The sequence below is a fragment of the Symphodus melops genome, assembly GCF_947650265.1.
Source record: "Symphodus melops genome assembly, chromosome: 14".
NCBI classification, from domain to species: Eukaryota; Metazoa; Chordata; class Actinopteri; order Labriformes; family Labridae; genus Symphodus; species Symphodus melops.
This window is the reverse complement of record NC_136704.1, coordinates 2,146,798-2,163,944: the sequence shown is the minus strand read 5'-3', so window position 1 is coordinate 2,163,944 and position 17,147 is coordinate 2,146,798. Positions and strand designations below refer to the sequence as shown.

Sequence of the window (17,147 nt, the reverse complement as noted above, 5' to 3'; positions counted from 1 at the left end):
TGCCCTTTGTGATGTCATGAAGGGAACATCTCCAAACGGCCTGTTTGAGCACACATTTACTGAAGAGTGGAGCAGGCAGAAGACGGAGAGGATGGACTTTTCTCATCATGGTGACCTTTAACTTCCACTCTCAGGATTGATAAAGTAGAGGTCAAAAGAAATGGGAGAGCTTTAAAGTCGAAAACCTTCTGATTTGTTTGAACCTCTGTGACATTAAGCTGAGTTCCTTCAAGTTGTGGAGGTAAACATGCCACTGGAACCGATTTCAGTTTAGGGGAACATTTCACGACACTTTGCATCAATTTAAGACCTGATGTAACCAAACAAACGATATGTTTAAAAATAAATAGTAAGACAGAAACCATCATAAATACGAGCATCAAGAGGATCAGTCAGAAGATACAAACTGATTCAATGGTTTTATTGACAGATGCATACATTAGCATATATTATATAATAAGTTTGGAATATATATTCAGTTGGAAATGTAGAAAAACAGCTGTGATGTGTCACAGATTAAGGGATATTTCACACAAATAATTCCTTTTTTCCCTGCGTAGCAGCAGATGATTGTAAGTCACTTGTCAGCTGTAAATGAAACCACACATTTAATTCATGCTAACAAACACTCCCTGTGAGTCAACATCAAGGCAGAGCTCATAGAGCAACATAATCCTGGACAAACACTCAGAGCTCCCTTCAGATAAATATTAAGATAAGAACATGTCAGATTACGGGCTGCAGCCAATCAGAGTGCAGACAACATTTAAACAACAAATACAAGACAACACAGACGTTAATAAAACATTCATGCTTTGACTTGATTGGAGTCTTCATACACTCTGTTACACACACACACGAATTAGTGAGCATTACAGGGACACTTAGTGTGTTAGTGTTTGGATAAACAAGTATATCTTATAGAAATATATCAAGAGCAGGCACTTTAAATGAACACAACCATAAATCCAATCAGAACTGAAACATGACTCATCTCCTCCTAGATGGACTTCATGCTATGACACAGCTCGGTTCTTATCGTCGTCACCACACGTTCGTATCTCTGCATGTGGGACTGAAACACAAGTGTAGCGGTTCATACGAGGTATCTGGGTTTATTAAAGCCCGATCCTTTAGGACGGGTTGGAAACATTCGGGGGTTTCAGACTGAAGGAGTTGAAGAAGGAGGAGAGTTGATCAGGAAGCTCGGCCAGGACGCTCTGCGCCAGAGCCACGCTGTTTCCCTGAAACGACAGCATGAGAGCGTCCATCACGTTGTGCATGTGTGCTGCTGAACAAGCCTTTTTAATATCGAAATAAAACACCTATCAGACCCGCCAAGAAACTGTAAAACAGGATGTGTGATTGTTAACCATCTTATGTACAGTATGCAGAGGTGATTGTTTCTCCTGCTGGATTCCAACATCTGCAGAAGAAATGTTCAGATTATGGTGTTAAATTTGATGTGCGATGCTAAAGAAGAGTGATGTGTTCATGTGTACGTTAAAAAGGGATCAGGACCTTATTTTCTATCCGTCAGTAAAGTGATGTCTGTTAGTGGTAAAAGTATCTGGGATGCGTCATTACACATCATTTATGAGATGACAATAACATGCTGTGACATTCGTCAGGTCACGGATAGCCTAGACTGCGTTTCTGGAGGTCAAAGTAGAGCTGAGGCTTCTTCATGTGAAATTTATTTACAAAATAACAAAACAAACAGTTTTAAAAACAACATGTCTGGCAGCACCTCGCCCTAGCCTCTCCCTGCTTTTATACCAGCTGGTCCTCATTAGGCCGGAACCTTCTGTCTTCTTCTCTTTCCCCAGGGACTCTTTTGGCTGGAGCACCTTTTACCCCTGGTAATGGACACAGCTCCATTACACATGCGTAGTGCTGTATGTTAAATGCAAAAGCTAACTGTAAGCTATCTGTATACTGCCCCCTTGTGGGTCAAGTTGAAGAAGCTCCAGGTGGTTGTATGCTGTATGAGGCAGCACGCTCCGAGTGGATGACTCTCTAAATGATATCACTATACTGCTGCATGTTTCTGTCTTTTAAAAGGATCTTGAGTCTTCCCAATAAAACATTAATACAGACCAATGAAATCAAAGGTGAGACACGGAGAAGGCACCTGGCTGGGTGCATTAAACAGAAACAGCTTCAACATGATCTGAACTCTTTTTACACAAGCTCAAACTTGATCACTATTTGCATGACGATGTTTACATGTTTTTAAACGTGTCCAATATTATTTCCACGCCGTCACAGGGCGAGAGGCGGGGTTACACCCTGGATTGTTTTCCAGCCAATCACAGCGCTGACATGTAGAGACACACTCACACCTACAGACAGTTCAGTCAGCAGATAACCAGCATGTGATTGGACTGTGGGAGGAAGCCGGAGAGAACCCACGCCGTGCACGGGGAGAACATGCAGAGAGGCTCCTGACAGACTGGGATTCAAACCAGCAACCTCCTCACTGTGAGGGGACAGAGATAACCACTGCAGCACCCTGCAGCGCTGCTTTCAATACAACAAAATAAATAGTTTGCACAGTAACAAGTGTAAGTGGTTCACACTAAATGAATGGTTGTAACTCCGGATGTCTCTCACCTGGAAGCTCCTGAAGGGCACGAACTGGACGATGTCTCTTGAGGCGACGTCTCCTGTTGGAGCACGCAGCAGCTTGTCGTCGCTGTCGAGGAACTCCATGGCGCTGAAGTCGGCCTGGCCCACCCCGACGATGATGATGGACATGGGCAGACGAGACGCCTCGACGATAGCGGTGCGAGTCTGGTCCATGTCTGTGATCACGCCGTCAGTGATGATGAGCAGCACGAAGTACTGCTGCAGAAGATCAGAGCAAACGAGCGCAGGTCAAAACGACCACACGGCGGTGACAGGACTTTGTTTCAACACAATCTTTGTGTCTGGAGACTTACTGAGGCCACGTTCTGCCGGAGAGCTTGTCTGGCGAAGCACGCCACGTGGTTGATGATGGGAGAGAAGTTTGTGGGACCCCAGAGCTTCAGCTGAGGCAAACACCTCTGGTAGGCGTCCACCACACCCTCTATACCTGAAATACACACCGTGAATACACACTCACACAGAAGACTGTCACTCAAAGAAGCAAAAGTACGTTTGACTGACCTGCACAGAACGGATTGGCCGGGTTGAAATTGATGGGAAACTCGTGAGAAACCTGTGAGCCCGATTTATAGACGGGATAAAAAGAAATAGAAAACAAATCAGCGCTACATTTTTAAATGGATCACTTCAAAACTACATTATTCTTACACCTTCCTAATCAGATTTATAGAAACCAGAATTCAGAACAAATGTGTAAAATAGTTCCAGTTGAAATATGTTCTGACCTGACGGGAGTTTGGGATCTGAGCTCCAAACCCAAAGACGGGAAACATTTTGTTACTGCAGGAACAGAAGGAAAAGAAAACAGAGTGAGACAATCTGCTCACAGCAGCGTCTCCGAGCCCGAAGTGTCTCCATCAAACCTGAGGGTCGAATAATTCACTCCTGCTTGTGTCTAAAATACAACATTTGTTTTCCCACTCTGATGCTGAATGGAGCCACGTGAAGCTTTAACTGTGATCCATGCAGCTACAAAGACAGATCATCCTCACAGCCGTGCTGCCAGTGACTAAATGTACCAGGATGCATTGTGGGAAAGCAGCCTGACTTAGTTCAATCACTGACGCCGTAGTCTGGCATGGATAAATCCAGCTGAATCCTGCAGCAGGCCAAAACATTTTGCATGTTCATCATTTAGTCCAGAACATCGTCCACACTCAGGACAGTCTGAAGATCCCTCGACCTTTCACTGGACTCAAAAAAGAAAAGGGACTTTCTTTTGATGGAACGCCCTCCAGCACGCTCTAGAGACTGGTGTCCTTCCCTCCTTTACAAAGTTCAGCTCAGTGTGTTTCTTTCTCTCGATCTGAAGCGTTTGTTGTTGTTTTTGTTTGTTTCAATACACTTGAATTGGAAGAAAAGGAATCCCCTTCTGGACAAGAAGAGAAACTGGAACTCCCTTCACCCTCTACCGTAAAGCTTCATTTTACATGAAGAGTGAAGCACATATACAGTCAGGTAAACAAAAACTAAACCACGATGTAAATACAGTAAAAGACAGATTTAATACACTGAACGAGGTTACTGTGAAGTCCGCTCTGCACACTGGAGTTTTTAACTCCTCTCTGAAGGAGGAAGCAGAGTTCGAGTTTACCTGTCGTAGTCCTGGATGACGTTACCCACCGCCCAGATGGCCGTCAGGTACTCGTTGTATCCTTCAGGGTTGATGTAGTGCAGAGACTGAGGGCTCCGGGGGTCTCCGTTAGAGCCCGTGAAGTCGATGGCGATCTGGAACAGGTGAGAGAGAGGACAATGATGGAGATGAAGGCAGAGGCACGCTGACCATCAGACACTGCATCACTTCCTGTTATCATCACTGCATCACATGGTATCAGCAGCCTGAGTTAGCCATGTGGTCACTCTCTCAGTGTGACAGCTGCAGACTCACCGTGAAGTTGATCTGACATCCTCCCATGATGTAATCGAGGAAGGTGAACTCCTTCACCACCTGTACAGGTAAACACGATGTCATAGATGAAGACGCAGCGATGCAGCAGCTCAAAGAATCATCTCACACCGAGGCTTCGTTTACCTCGCATCGCTTGAAGCAGACGACCCCGGAGTTCTGGTAGTTCCTCTTCTTCTTCAACTTTCTCTGATTAATGCACTGAAGTTCAGTCTGCGAGGGAGAACATCATTAATGCACACACACACACACACACACACACACACACACACACACACACACACACACACACACACACACACACACACACACACACACACACACACACACACACACACACACACACACACACACACACACACACACACACACACACACACACACACACACACACACACACACACACACACACACACACACACACACACACACACACACACACACACACACACACACACACACACACACACACACACACACACACACACACGAGAGAAGTCTCACTGGGCACACGTGACTTCCTGTTTGCATCTCTGCGAGCGTGGTCGTGAACGTCCCGATGAGGGCATGGGAGCCGTTTTCACGATGGTCATAACAGTCGACCTGAGGACGAACACAGTGACAGTCAACAACAACAACATGACTGACTCAGCGTTTAAAACAAGGTGGACAACAAACATTTACACCTTTTATTTTAAAAATATCACGTTCTAAAGAAATCTAATCCTTTTAAGTACTTTTAAAATAAATCCAGTATTTCATCAAAGGGAAGATCGCAGAATTAAAATACTGATTGTGGAAGTTTAACCTGACGACACTGGACTCCTCATCTGATTGGTCCATACATGTCAGTGTATGTTGATTTGTTGAACATGATCTAGAACCACATAGTCATAGTATCACTATATGGCGCTGGTGCTAGCTACCGCTGGTGGTTAGCACCTCGTGTATGGAAGGAGCCATAGTTGTAGTCCTCGAGAGCGACCCGGGTTCAAAGCAGACCTGGGTCCCCTCTCCATGCATGTCATTCCTCTCTCTGTCTTTTCATTCAATTTCAATTCAACTTTATTAACATGGAAAACACATGTTAACACTGCTACTATATAAGAATAAACAAAGATTCATATCTAACTAACAGACCTGTGCAGGCGGACCTTGTTTGTTTGTTTGTTTGTTTGTTTGTTTGTTTTGGGTGTTTTTTAACACAAGAAAGAAAAATTAAATAAATAAATTTTAATTAAACTTGTTTTAAATATATCTACAGTATGTATCTGTATATAACAAACAGATGTGCAGGTTCACTTTTTTTTTTAAATACAAGAAAGAAAAGCTAAATAAATAAAATAAATTAAAAAATAATTATATATATATGTGTGTGTATACATATATATATGTATACATATATATATGTATACATATATATATATATATATATATACATATATATATGTGTATATATATATATATATATATATATATATATATATATATATATATATATATATATATATATATATATACACACACATATATATATATATAAATAATAATTATATAATAATTTCATTTTCCCTCTCTATCTCTCCACTGTCCTGCCTCTCTTGGGTCCTTTGGGGATCCATAAAGACAACATGCAAAGTGGTTGACAATGTAAAGCAGTTTTACATAATATAAAATATAAGATATTTCCAACAGCAATTATTTTATTAGTTTGCAATTTTGGAAATCATTTTAATTTTCAGCTCTAACATTCAATCGCCCAATCAGGCTCCCGTAAATCAGCCATATGATCATATTTTAGTCTGTGCCGTTAATTACAATAAAGATAATCATCCAACTGAATAAAAAAGAAAAAATCAGAGCTTCACACCTTGTGTCGAGATGTTTTAACTTGTGCAAACACACACACACACACACACACACACACACACACCGCTCATCCAGCCAGGTCACAAGCAGCCCGTCGCTTTGGGAGCGTCGGAAGGTGAAAGGAAAAAACAAAAAAAACATGAACTGTTAGTTTGTTAGAAAAATGGTCAATCAAGCTGATATCAAACATACAAATGTTCAGAGCATCTTTTAGGCCTGTTCATTCATTAATTCTTTGGATAAAAATGGACGTCAACAAACAAATACCTTCACAGGTTTCTCCACGTCTCCTCCACAGAGAGCTCGCAGCGAGACGCGGAAGGGTCTCCATGTGGGGTTCAGGTTGTTTCTGACCACCTACAAAATAAACAGAGTTCATCATCACACGCACGCAGAGGGACGAGTCGTCCATCAACACGCGTACCTCTGTCCTGTGAGCCAGGCGCCATCCAGCGTCTGTCGTCCTGTAGAACTCCAGGAAAGGGTCGGACCACCACAGAAACTGACCAATCACATCACACGCATTTTTGACAGGTTAGCTCATCTGGTGTAGGGGTTGGATGAGTAAATATAAATCATGCAACTGTCCTTCCAAGGCACGCTGAAGGAGGATTCTTTGTCCTCTCTTCAAACAGTCGATAAACTACGGACAAACTAAACGGATCAGAAACAACCTCAGTACCTTTTTGTCAAGGCTGCGCGCTGAAACCTCGAAGTTTGCAACTCGGGTGTCGGTGATTTCTTCAGCACTGATCTATCGCAGAAGAAGAACAAAGTCAAAGCACTGTGAAGTTCAGACTATTCGGCGGCCATATTTAAAGTGGGCAGAAGGTTACAGCAGGCCGGCTGGATTCTGATACACATGAAGGATTTTCTGCACGATTCCCTCTTGGACATAATGTGCATGCTTCATGACGTCATCAAGCACGTTCAGTTTACAAAGAGGCGAAGTCGAGTTTATGTCTGCACATGGGAGAACAAGACAGGAGGACGGCGTCCACTCACCGTGATCGTCCCGTGACCTGCAGGTCTCTTGTTCACCAGCAACAACGGTCGAGTCATCTGCCTGTTGGAGACGATCTGAAAGAAGTGAAACAACGGCATGCTGACGGGGCCGACAGAGAGCAGTGAGAGAAGTGTGAAAACCCAACAGAGAGTGACGCTCACCTGACCCAGGGTGCATTCAAGCTCCCCGAGGAAGTCGTCATCACTGAGGTCATACGTGTTGTTGTCGATGTCGTACACGCAGAACTTCAGCCTCTGCACCATCTCGAAATAATAATCCATGACGAACGTCTTGGCAAACTTTGGATTCAGGTTGTTCAGGATCATCTCGGTGCGTCCAAACTGATGCACAAACACAAACACGCTCAGGTCCAACACAGAGGATCAAAGAGGCGGACATCACGTATGAACGTTTCCTTACACACCTCGTACCAGCGGGAGCCCGACGTGTTGATGTAGACGGCGCACAGAGGGTCCGACTTGGAGAAGATGTCCATGTCCATCAGGTTCTCACAGGAGATGGTCAGCTCCACTTTGGTGGCACAGTGAGAGGCCCCTGGCATTGAGGCTCCACCCATGGACTCCGGCATCGGGGGCGCACTTGTAGCCCCTGACATTGGGGACCAACACGAGGCCCCTGATATCGGGGGCCCACACGCAGGCCCTGACATAGGCGTCCAACATGAGGCACCTGTCATCGGGGACCCACTTGAGGCTCCTACTATTGGGGAACCTGTTGCAGCTCCTGCCAATGGGGACCTTATTATAGGGGACCCTCTAGTGGCCCCATACATTGGAGAGCCTGATGTGGCCCCATACATTGGAGAGCCTGATGTGGCCCCATGCATTGGAGAGCCTGATGTGGCCCCATGCATTGGAGAGCCTGATGTGGCCCAATTTGAGTCCATGGCAGCTTTCTGTCCTAAAAAGAAAAACAAACAATCTCAGATGTGAGTTTAATTCCAGACATTTAAGACTCTTTGTAGTTCTTATTTATTCCACTTCACTTCATTATTGGTTATCAGAATGTTTCCTCCTCCATCACAAACATTAAAAGCATAACCAGCAGCCTGCAGACATGTGACCAAAAAACATTCAATCAGGTGCAAAAAAAAAAAAGATTTAGAAATGATGAAAAAGTTACAAAACAATTTTTTTTTCAGAAAGTGGACGAACTACAGATCCCACAATCCCTTTGTGATTCCATCGAGCCTCCGTTTAGCCCTCCTCTTGTCATTTATCTTTCTGTATTGTTTGTATAGATAATAATGGTGTTGTCATTTGTTGTACTTTGCAGCAAACATAAGTTTGCAGAGGCATAAACATCACCATGGTTACAGCGAGCTCCACCAATCAGAGACGTCGCTCTGACACTCTAGGATTGTGGGTAGTGTAGTGTAAAACACTATCCAAATTGTAACGGTTGCTATCAGATAAACCTGTGTCCCTGCGTCGTTTTATTATTTATTTATTTTTCTACCGCGTTAAAAATAAATATATTAAATCCAGTCATGATAAACTTCACTTATCATCACCTGACAAACCACACAGAGCTTTGAACAACATTAACAACAGCTGAGTAAACATGTAGGCATGCAGTAAGGTGGGTGTGGTCCTGGTCCTGGTCCTGGTCCTGGTCCTGGTCCTGGTCCTCCTCATAAACACACTGTGTTTTCACACCTGTATACAGCTGAATCATGCTCTCTTACCTGTCCAGGTGTCGTTAAAGACGTAAAGTGTGTCCTGCTTGTCTCTGCTCTGGACACCGTTATCTGACATGAACAGCTGTGGAGCGACCCGGAGCAGCAGCAGGGCAGGACCGCGGTGTCCTCCTCCTCCTCTCTACACTTTAACACCAACCTGTGACGAAGACAAATGTTCAGCTGTGTCCTCAACATTTGTCTGAGTCTCATTTAAGCGCTTTTATAACGATAGATACCCTGTCTCAGGGTAAAGTTTAGGCGGAACTATGAAGGGGCTCATTTGTTTCCTGCGGACCGCATATGAAGGGGACCGTTTCGCCAGGGTGCATTCAGGTGTAATGAAACTGTAGGAATAATCTATTTAAAACACACGTGACTTACTAGAAGTATTTGTTTGTATGTTCATGTTTTTTAAATGCTCATCTTTTACACATTGTCTTTAATGGATCTCTTTTTTATCCTGATATTTTGTATTTACTATGATATTTTTAACTATATTTTTAAAACACTTTGCCTTCCTTTTTTTTTTTTTAATTTTGGATCATTTAATGTCACTAAAAATATTAAATTGAAAGTGTACCAAAGAGGATTAATTCAAGTATTCATATTGTTTCAGGCAATATTTGTGTAAAAATAAAACCAACATTTCATGGAGTACTTGGGGGGGAAAGATATTTTAAAGGTCACATATTACCCAGAATCCTCTTCTCCATGTGTCTCTAGTCTGTCTACAAACCCCCCAATGATGAGAAAAGTCCATCCTCTCCGTCTTCTGCCTGCTCCACTCTTCAGAAAATGTGTGCTCAAATAGGCCGTTTGGAGATGTTCCCTTCATGACATCACAAAGGGCAGTAGCCCCTCCCCCAGGTGGGTGACACTCCCACAGCTAGGTGTTTGTTCTGCCCTCTGAGTCTGCCTTCTCACCGTAAACAATAGGACATGGAGCCAGAAAGCAGCGAGTACACCCGAGCCCTTCCAGAGAGGGGGCGTGGTCAGACACAGCTCATTTACATATTTAAAGCTACAGACACAGCGTTTGTTCTGCCCTCTGAGTCTGGTTGCGTGCAGGCTGCCTGTTGCTCCAGTTTGTTTCTGACTTCTTGGATCTTAGTGTCTTTCTTTTGTCTCTTTTTAGTTGTTGCTTTTTTTGCTGGCGATGTTTTTAAGCGGTGCCGTCTTTATCCCTGCCTTTTGGAGCGATTTTATGATTCATTCATTCTTACCACTGTTGCACAACAACCCTTGTATTGTTCACAGCCGGGGTCCCCCCTTAAGTACCTGAAGATATAAGAGGTTTTTACAGACTTATGAACTAATACTTTGTTTGTTTTTTCAGAGAACCTGAGTTATTCATTTCTGTAAGGACCTAAAGACAATTTCAACCAGAAACTTAAAAAATGTTTCTGGAGAAAATGACCAACCCTGCCTTTAATGCATAAATCATACAATAATAAAACATAGATCTATAATGAATAAGATGAAGAGTTAAGGATAGATAGAAGCGTAAAAAGTTAGTTGAATTATGAAATAAAACTTAACACCTCTTTAACGCTTTACCAACAAAGTCTGCTGGATTTTATTTTCATACTCTGCAGATAAATTTTAATTATTAATTCATCATTTTTATTTTTCTATGGGATACTTGAAACGTGTTACTTCTGAGCAGCCGGCACTGTCACATCCGGGCATTTCCTTGGAACATGAACGCCACACAGCCTGCTGCTGTTTAAAGCATTGAACGCATCACAGACTTTGAGTCAGTGGGACTTTTGGGCTCTGTGATGTCTGGACTGGTTTTAACTCTCTGTGTGAGAGGCAGAACTCTTCTGTCTGCATCTGCTGCAAGAACCATCAGAACCAGAACCACAACCCGGAACTACTGGACTCTTTTCTCCAGGAACACCGCAGCTCTCACCGTAAATCAATATTATTTATTCATTTATCTATCTTAGTTGACACTGTGTTGTTGTCTCAGTGTGTGTGTGTGTGTGGGGGGGGGGGGGGGGGGGGGGGGGGGTGTCATGTGTCATGTGTCGTTATTGTAAACCGATGAAAAGGACATTTTTAAGGACACTTTACGCCTTCAACGTCGGGTGTAACCACGACAACCACAGACTAATGTGGCTGGAGGTCACCAGTTAACACGGTCGCTGTTTACATCGTAACACCGGGAAGCTGTAAATCTAACTGTGATCTGTTTTTTTATTTTATTCTTTTAAGTTGATCTAACAGACCTCACACTAACGTAAATAAAAACAGGCAGGACAGGGACTTTGGCTCCTTATTGACCTGCAGCATCAGTTTACCTGGAGTAAACACCTGAGGCCAAACTTTAGTGCACTGCTGCATTCAGGGACTGCTTGGATTTTTTTCTTTTCGGTATCTGAGAAGTCTCACTGTTTACTTTATTTCTGATAGTTTGAGGTAAATACAAATAAAAGTCACATCATCTTTAGGCGCTGACAGAAACAAACCCCGTGTTGTCCTTCTGACTCACACAGATGTTGATGTAAATATACTTCTCATAAAAGATGTTTTGCTCTGGTGTTCTGACTGTTGACGTCTCCCTCTGTGTCCTTTGCAGCGTGGAGGAGCTGCCGTCCTCCTCGGCCTTCCCACCGTGTCCTGTCTGCTCTATGAAGCTCATCACAGGCTGCAGCGTTCAGCCGTCGTCCACGCTTTGGACAAAGGTACGTCCTTTAAATACAAAATGTTACCACCTTCATGACCACATGCAGAGCTTGTCAGACGTGTTGTGTGTGTGTGTGTGTGTGTGTGTGTGCAGAGGAGGTGCTGGAGCAGGCTGACTACCTGTACAGCTGTGCAGAGTCGGAGAAGCTGTATCAGCTGCTGCTGCAGTACAAGAACAGGTGACACCATCAGTTTGGTTGTGATTATCACACTCCTGAGTGAGGAGTTTATGGTCTCAGTCTGCAGCCTCAAGTCTTCTCCAGTGAAGCAGGATGTTCATGTAGTGATTGTGTGTGTGTACCTCTGTCCTCTGGTGTGAAACACACGGTAGATTTGATCAAGTATTGGATCACATTCTGCCTCTGTAGATTCAGAGAGTTGTCGTGTATGTCTGTGAAACAACTCGAGTGTTTGTGTCCGTGCAGTGATGACGCACAGGTGCTGTGGCGTCTCGCCCGGGCGTCTCGTGACCTCGCTCTGCTGCCCGACATGAACGACGAGCGGAAGAAGCAGCTCATTTACGAGGCCTTTGAATACGCACAGAGAGCCCTGGAGAAGGATGACAAGAGCTTCGCAGCACACAAAGTAAGACCACACACACACACGCACACACACACACACACACACGCACACGCACACACACACACACACGCACACGCACACGCACACACACACACACACACACACACACACACACAGGACCTTAAATGATAATAAAGCATGTTAAAGAACATTTCAAAGCGCTCCCTCTCCTCACACAGTGGTACGCGATATGTCTCAGCGATGTCGGGGATTATGAGGGAGTCAAGGTGAAGATTGGAAATTCCTACAAGATCAGAGCTCATCTGGAGGTGAGAGGACGTTTGTCCCCCCGAGTCATTTCTTCAGTTTTACACGCACACACGTTTCTAAAGTCCAGTTTACTTATATTCTAGGCAGCCACCGAGCTGAATCCTAAAGATGCCACCTCCTTCCACATCCTGGGTTACTGGTGAGTTTAATTTCTTCCCCCTTCAGAGTTCGTCGGCAGACACTTCAGAGTAAAAAGAAAAGATGACTGCAGAACACCATGCTCACCCTTAGTGAAGTATAAACTTTATAAACTATCATCCCAGTTCTGAGCTAGATTAAGCATTAATCACTGTTTATAACTGTCGACGTGCATGTTGCATTACAACAACATGCATCACTGATCGGGCTGTCAAACGACTCAGAATTTAAATTGCCATTAATCCCAAAATATCAGGAGTTAATTCCCATCAATCACATTTTTGATCACAGGTTTGAAGTGTCATTGTTTTGAATTTAAAAAAGGCAGCTTTTTCATTTGAATGTTTGTTCTGTCTTAAAGGGATAATTCACCCATTTACATGAAGCTTTGTATCATTAGAAACATGGTAGTAGTGTTGAATGGTCGTGAATCCAGCCCTCATTTTGATCCTGAGACGAGAAAAATGTGTTTTTCTTTGCTTGAAAGTTTTCTTCATGTGATGCAAAAAGCGTCATATTGCAGTCTGTCATATTGCATCTGCAGTGTCCACCACATGCAGAGCTGGCTAAACACTGAAGCTACAGTGTCCACCACATGCAGAGCTGGCTAAACACTGAAGCTACAGTGTCCACCACATGCAGAGCTGGCTAAACACTGAAGCTACAGTGTCCACCACATGCAGAGCTGGCTAAACACTGAAGCTACAGTGTCCACCACATGCAGAGCTGGCTAAACACTGAAGCTACAGTGTCCACCACATGCAGAGCTGGCTAAACACTGAAGCTACAGTGTCCACCACATGCAGAGCTGGCTAAACACTGAAGCTACAGTGTCCACCACATGCAGAGCTGGCTAAACACTGAAGCTACAGTGTGCACCACATGCAGAGCTGGCTAAACACTGAAGCTACAGTGTCCACCACATGCAGAGCTGGCTAAACACTGAAGCTACAGTGTCCACCACATGCAGAGCTGGCTAAACACTGAAGCTACAGTGTCCACCACATGCAGAGCTGGCTAAACACTGAAGCTACAGTGTCCACCACATGCAGAGCTGGCTAAACACTGAAGCTACAGTGTCCACCACATGCTGACCTGTGTGAGAGGAGGGGGGAGACAGCTCTCTGTGATGATTAGTTTAGACTGCAGTACTCATTTTAAACACTAGGGGCAGCGTTATGTACTGCTCAACATATTCACTTTTCTTTACAGGACGTCGATGCTTCTATTCTATTCGTCACTAAAAGCTTGAATATATAAATCTGACTTCCTTTCAGGTGTTTTGCGTTTGCCGAGCTGCCGTGGTATCAGCGTAAAGTGGCTGCAGTCATTTTTGCTTCACCACCCGTGTCGACATACGAGGAGGTGAGGACTCCTCCGTCTGTTGGTTCACTAAATGCAGAAATTATTTTAAGACTTCTTCACCCAATTTGAAAACTTATTTCATGTTTATAAAATGTCTAAAAGCAGCTTCTTATAGTCAGAAGTCAATCCAAACTAAAACTAAAGGTCTGAAGACATTTTAAGGTCAAAGGTCGGATGTTGGTTTTATATTAGTCTGATTCTCTGAAAGTTTGAGTTTGAAGAATTTGATGTTCTCACATTCAGTTGATTTTCTGTTTGCCAGGCGTTGGAGTTTTTCCTGAAAGCTGAAGAAGGTAAAACACAAACTGAAATGTTCTAAAATAATTTTATTTGTTTTTTAAAACTAACATTGAAGCAAGTTTTCTTCTTCCCCTCAGTCGATCCGAACTTCTACAGTAAAAACCTGCTGATGCTGGGGAAGACGTACCTGGGCATGAAGGACAAAGAGAACGCTCTGCTGTGGTTAACCAAAGCTAAAGACTATCCTCCTCACACACACGAGGACAAAGAGGTACACACACACAAACACACAGACACGGACAAAGAGGTACACACACACACACACACACACACACACACACACACACACACACACGAGCGCGGCGCGCCCCTTTGAACTTCAGCACACAGTTGATCCGTGATCCAGACGACCCAGTCGGGAACACGTGATCCGGTCAAACGGTCGGCTTTTCTCCGTTCACTCTCTCCGTGTTTGTAGCTAACGTAACGATAGCAACGTCCTCTCACGGTCTCTGTCATACACATACGTCTATGGTCTCTGTAGTCTCAGCTAACATAACGATAGCAGCGTCCTCTCACAGTCTCTGTCATAGACACGTCTATGGTCTCTGTAGTCTCAGCTAACATAACGATAGCAGCGTCCTCTCACAGTCTCTGTCATAGACACGTCTATGGTCTCTGTAGTCTCAGCTAACGTAACGATAGCAACGTCCTCACAGTCTCTGTCATAGACACGTCTATGGTCTCTGTAGTCTCAGCTAACGTAACGATAGCAACGTCCTCACAGTCTCTGTCATAGACACGTCTATGGTCTCTGTAGTCTCAGCTAACATAACGATAGCAGCGTCCTCTCACAGTCTCTGTCATACACATACGTCTATGGTCTCTGTAGTCTCAGCTAACGTAACGATAGTAATGTCCTCTCACAGTCTCTGTCATAGACGCGTATATTTATCAATCAATCAATCAATCAATCTTTATTTATATAGCGTCAATTCATAACAGGCGTTATCTCAAGACACTTTATATTAAATGTCTGATGTCTTCAAAGCTAAATCAAGACAGAACTTGTTTGTGGAATAATAATTCAGCAAATATATATTGAAGTTTCTCGATCTCTTTATCTGACATAATTGATTCCACAGAACATAATGCTTTCTCACTTTTGCTCACTTCAACTTTCTTTTTACCTTTCTTGCCTCTTTCTTTACTGTTCTTCTCTTTCCTTCCTTTCCTTCTCTTCCTTATCTCTTTCCTGTTCTTGTCTACAACCTTCCTCTCTCTCCTTCGCTTTTTGTAACCATATCTCTGACTCCCTCCTCCATACACATTCCTTCTCAACTTTCTTTGCGATGTTCCTTCACTACGGATTTTTTCTCTTAATTCTTTCTTGCAGGTTTGTAATGTGTCCACTCACTAACCTTCCTGAGAAGCCAAACTTAGTCACCCATCGTTTTAAACATTTGTTAGCTTCTGGCTTATCAACTTCAAACACTTTATAATCTCTGTTATACAGTTCATTCTTCCAGGCATCTCCTCCTGTGCCTGATTTGAAACAATTACTCCCCATCTTTATGGATTGTTTTCGAGGTCATGTACTTTTAGTTGTGTTTGGAAAAAAAAACGTCTCTATCGCATGAGAAGAAGGTTACTTGTATCTGATTTGGCCAGAGGATGCAATGTCTTACTCCTTCTCAGCCTTCTTCAGTCCCCGGAGACTCACTCCAGAGGATAGAAGTCGTTTCTCCGTCTATGTTTTTGTCCTCAATAACGATAAATATCATAAATGGTTTATTCTTTTTGGTTATGTATTTTGGATAGTGTGCTACACCTAGGGTATCTCACTCACTCACTCACACTCACACACACACACACACACACACACACACACACACACACACACACACACACACACACACACACACACACACACACACACACACACACACACACACACACACACACACACACAGACAGTTCTGATGTGGTTCTGGTCTCCTGCAGGTCCAGAAAGAAGCCGTGGACCTCCTGAAGACGCTGGGATGACGCTCCGACACTTCACACTGTTAATAAAGATTTCTTTTGTTACGCTGCTTTAATTATTAGTCATGAAGAAGAAGAGTGATGAAGATATTAAATGTTTCTGCACCGTTCAGAGCGTGAGTGAGCCTGCAGTCAGCAGACTGTGCTTAACTAAACTCCTTTAACAACACCAACATGTTCCTGAGTCATCTTTCTTCCACTGTCCTTTAAGTGATATATTTTATATATAGATATATTATAGGTTGAGTTCATCTTTCTGTCCCTCCTCACAGAAGCTTTAAAGAAGAGTTTACCGTAAATTCCGGACTATAAGCAGCTACTTTTTTGTCATGTTTTCAACACTGCGGCTTTTACAAGGATGCGGCTTATTTATGGATTTTTCTTTGGGGACAAAGAGCTTCTGCCGCAAAAACATTTGACCTCGTTACGTCGGAGCTTAATATCAGTCATTTTGCGCTTCATGCACGCACCCTCATGATGGAAAACACACGGAGAAATACATATGATGCAGCTTTCAAGTTAAAGGCGATCGAGCTGGCTGTCAAAGAAGCTAACAGAGCTGCTGCACGTTAAGATGACACTGACAGCGACAACAGAGACTGAGGAAGTGAGTAATGAAGTCATTCTGATGCAGTGAATGGATGGACTTTTTCTTGTGAAATATATTACAGTCATCTTTTTCA

General features: G+C 43.4%; 2 protein-coding genes across 2 annotated transcripts; one reads left to right on the top strand and one right to left on the bottom strand.

Annotated features, from left to right (window-relative positions):
* Window positions 1–395: 395 nt before the first annotated feature.
* Window positions 396–9,377, bottom strand: LOC306834785 (copine-3-like). Its single transcript, XM_079360975.1, has 16 exons — window positions 9,142–9,377; window positions 7,858–8,354; window positions 7,595–7,774; window positions 7,433–7,507; window positions 7,110–7,181; window positions 6,852–6,929; window positions 6,695–6,784; window positions 5,063–5,161; window positions 4,685–4,771; window positions 4,541–4,600; window positions 4,247–4,380; window positions 3,378–3,432; window positions 3,154–3,205; window positions 2,946–3,079; window positions 2,617–2,850; window positions 396–1,244 (listed from the first exon to the last, which is right to left on the bottom strand). The coding sequence occupies exons 1-16, from the start codon at window positions 9,209–9,211 to the stop codon at window positions 1,134–1,136; spliced, it is 2,028 nt and encodes a 675-aa protein (XP_079217101.1). The 5' UTR covers window positions 9,212–9,377; the 3' UTR covers window positions 396–1,133.
* A 1,451-nt stretch (window positions 9,378–10,828) lies between these two features.
* Window positions 10,829–16,509, top strand: rmdn1 (regulator of microtubule dynamics 1). Its single transcript, XM_079360735.1, has 10 exons — window positions 10,829–11,051; window positions 11,720–11,825; window positions 11,921–12,005; window positions 12,252–12,411; window positions 12,588–12,677; window positions 12,762–12,817; window positions 14,094–14,181; window positions 14,444–14,474; window positions 14,559–14,692; window positions 16,426–16,509. Exons 1-10 carry the CDS (start codon window positions 10,917–10,919, stop codon window positions 16,465–16,467), a joined length of 927 nt encoding a protein of 308 aa, XP_079216861.1. The 5' UTR covers window positions 10,829–10,916; the 3' UTR covers window positions 16,468–16,509.
* The last annotated feature ends 638 nt before the right edge of the window (window positions 16,510–17,147 follow it).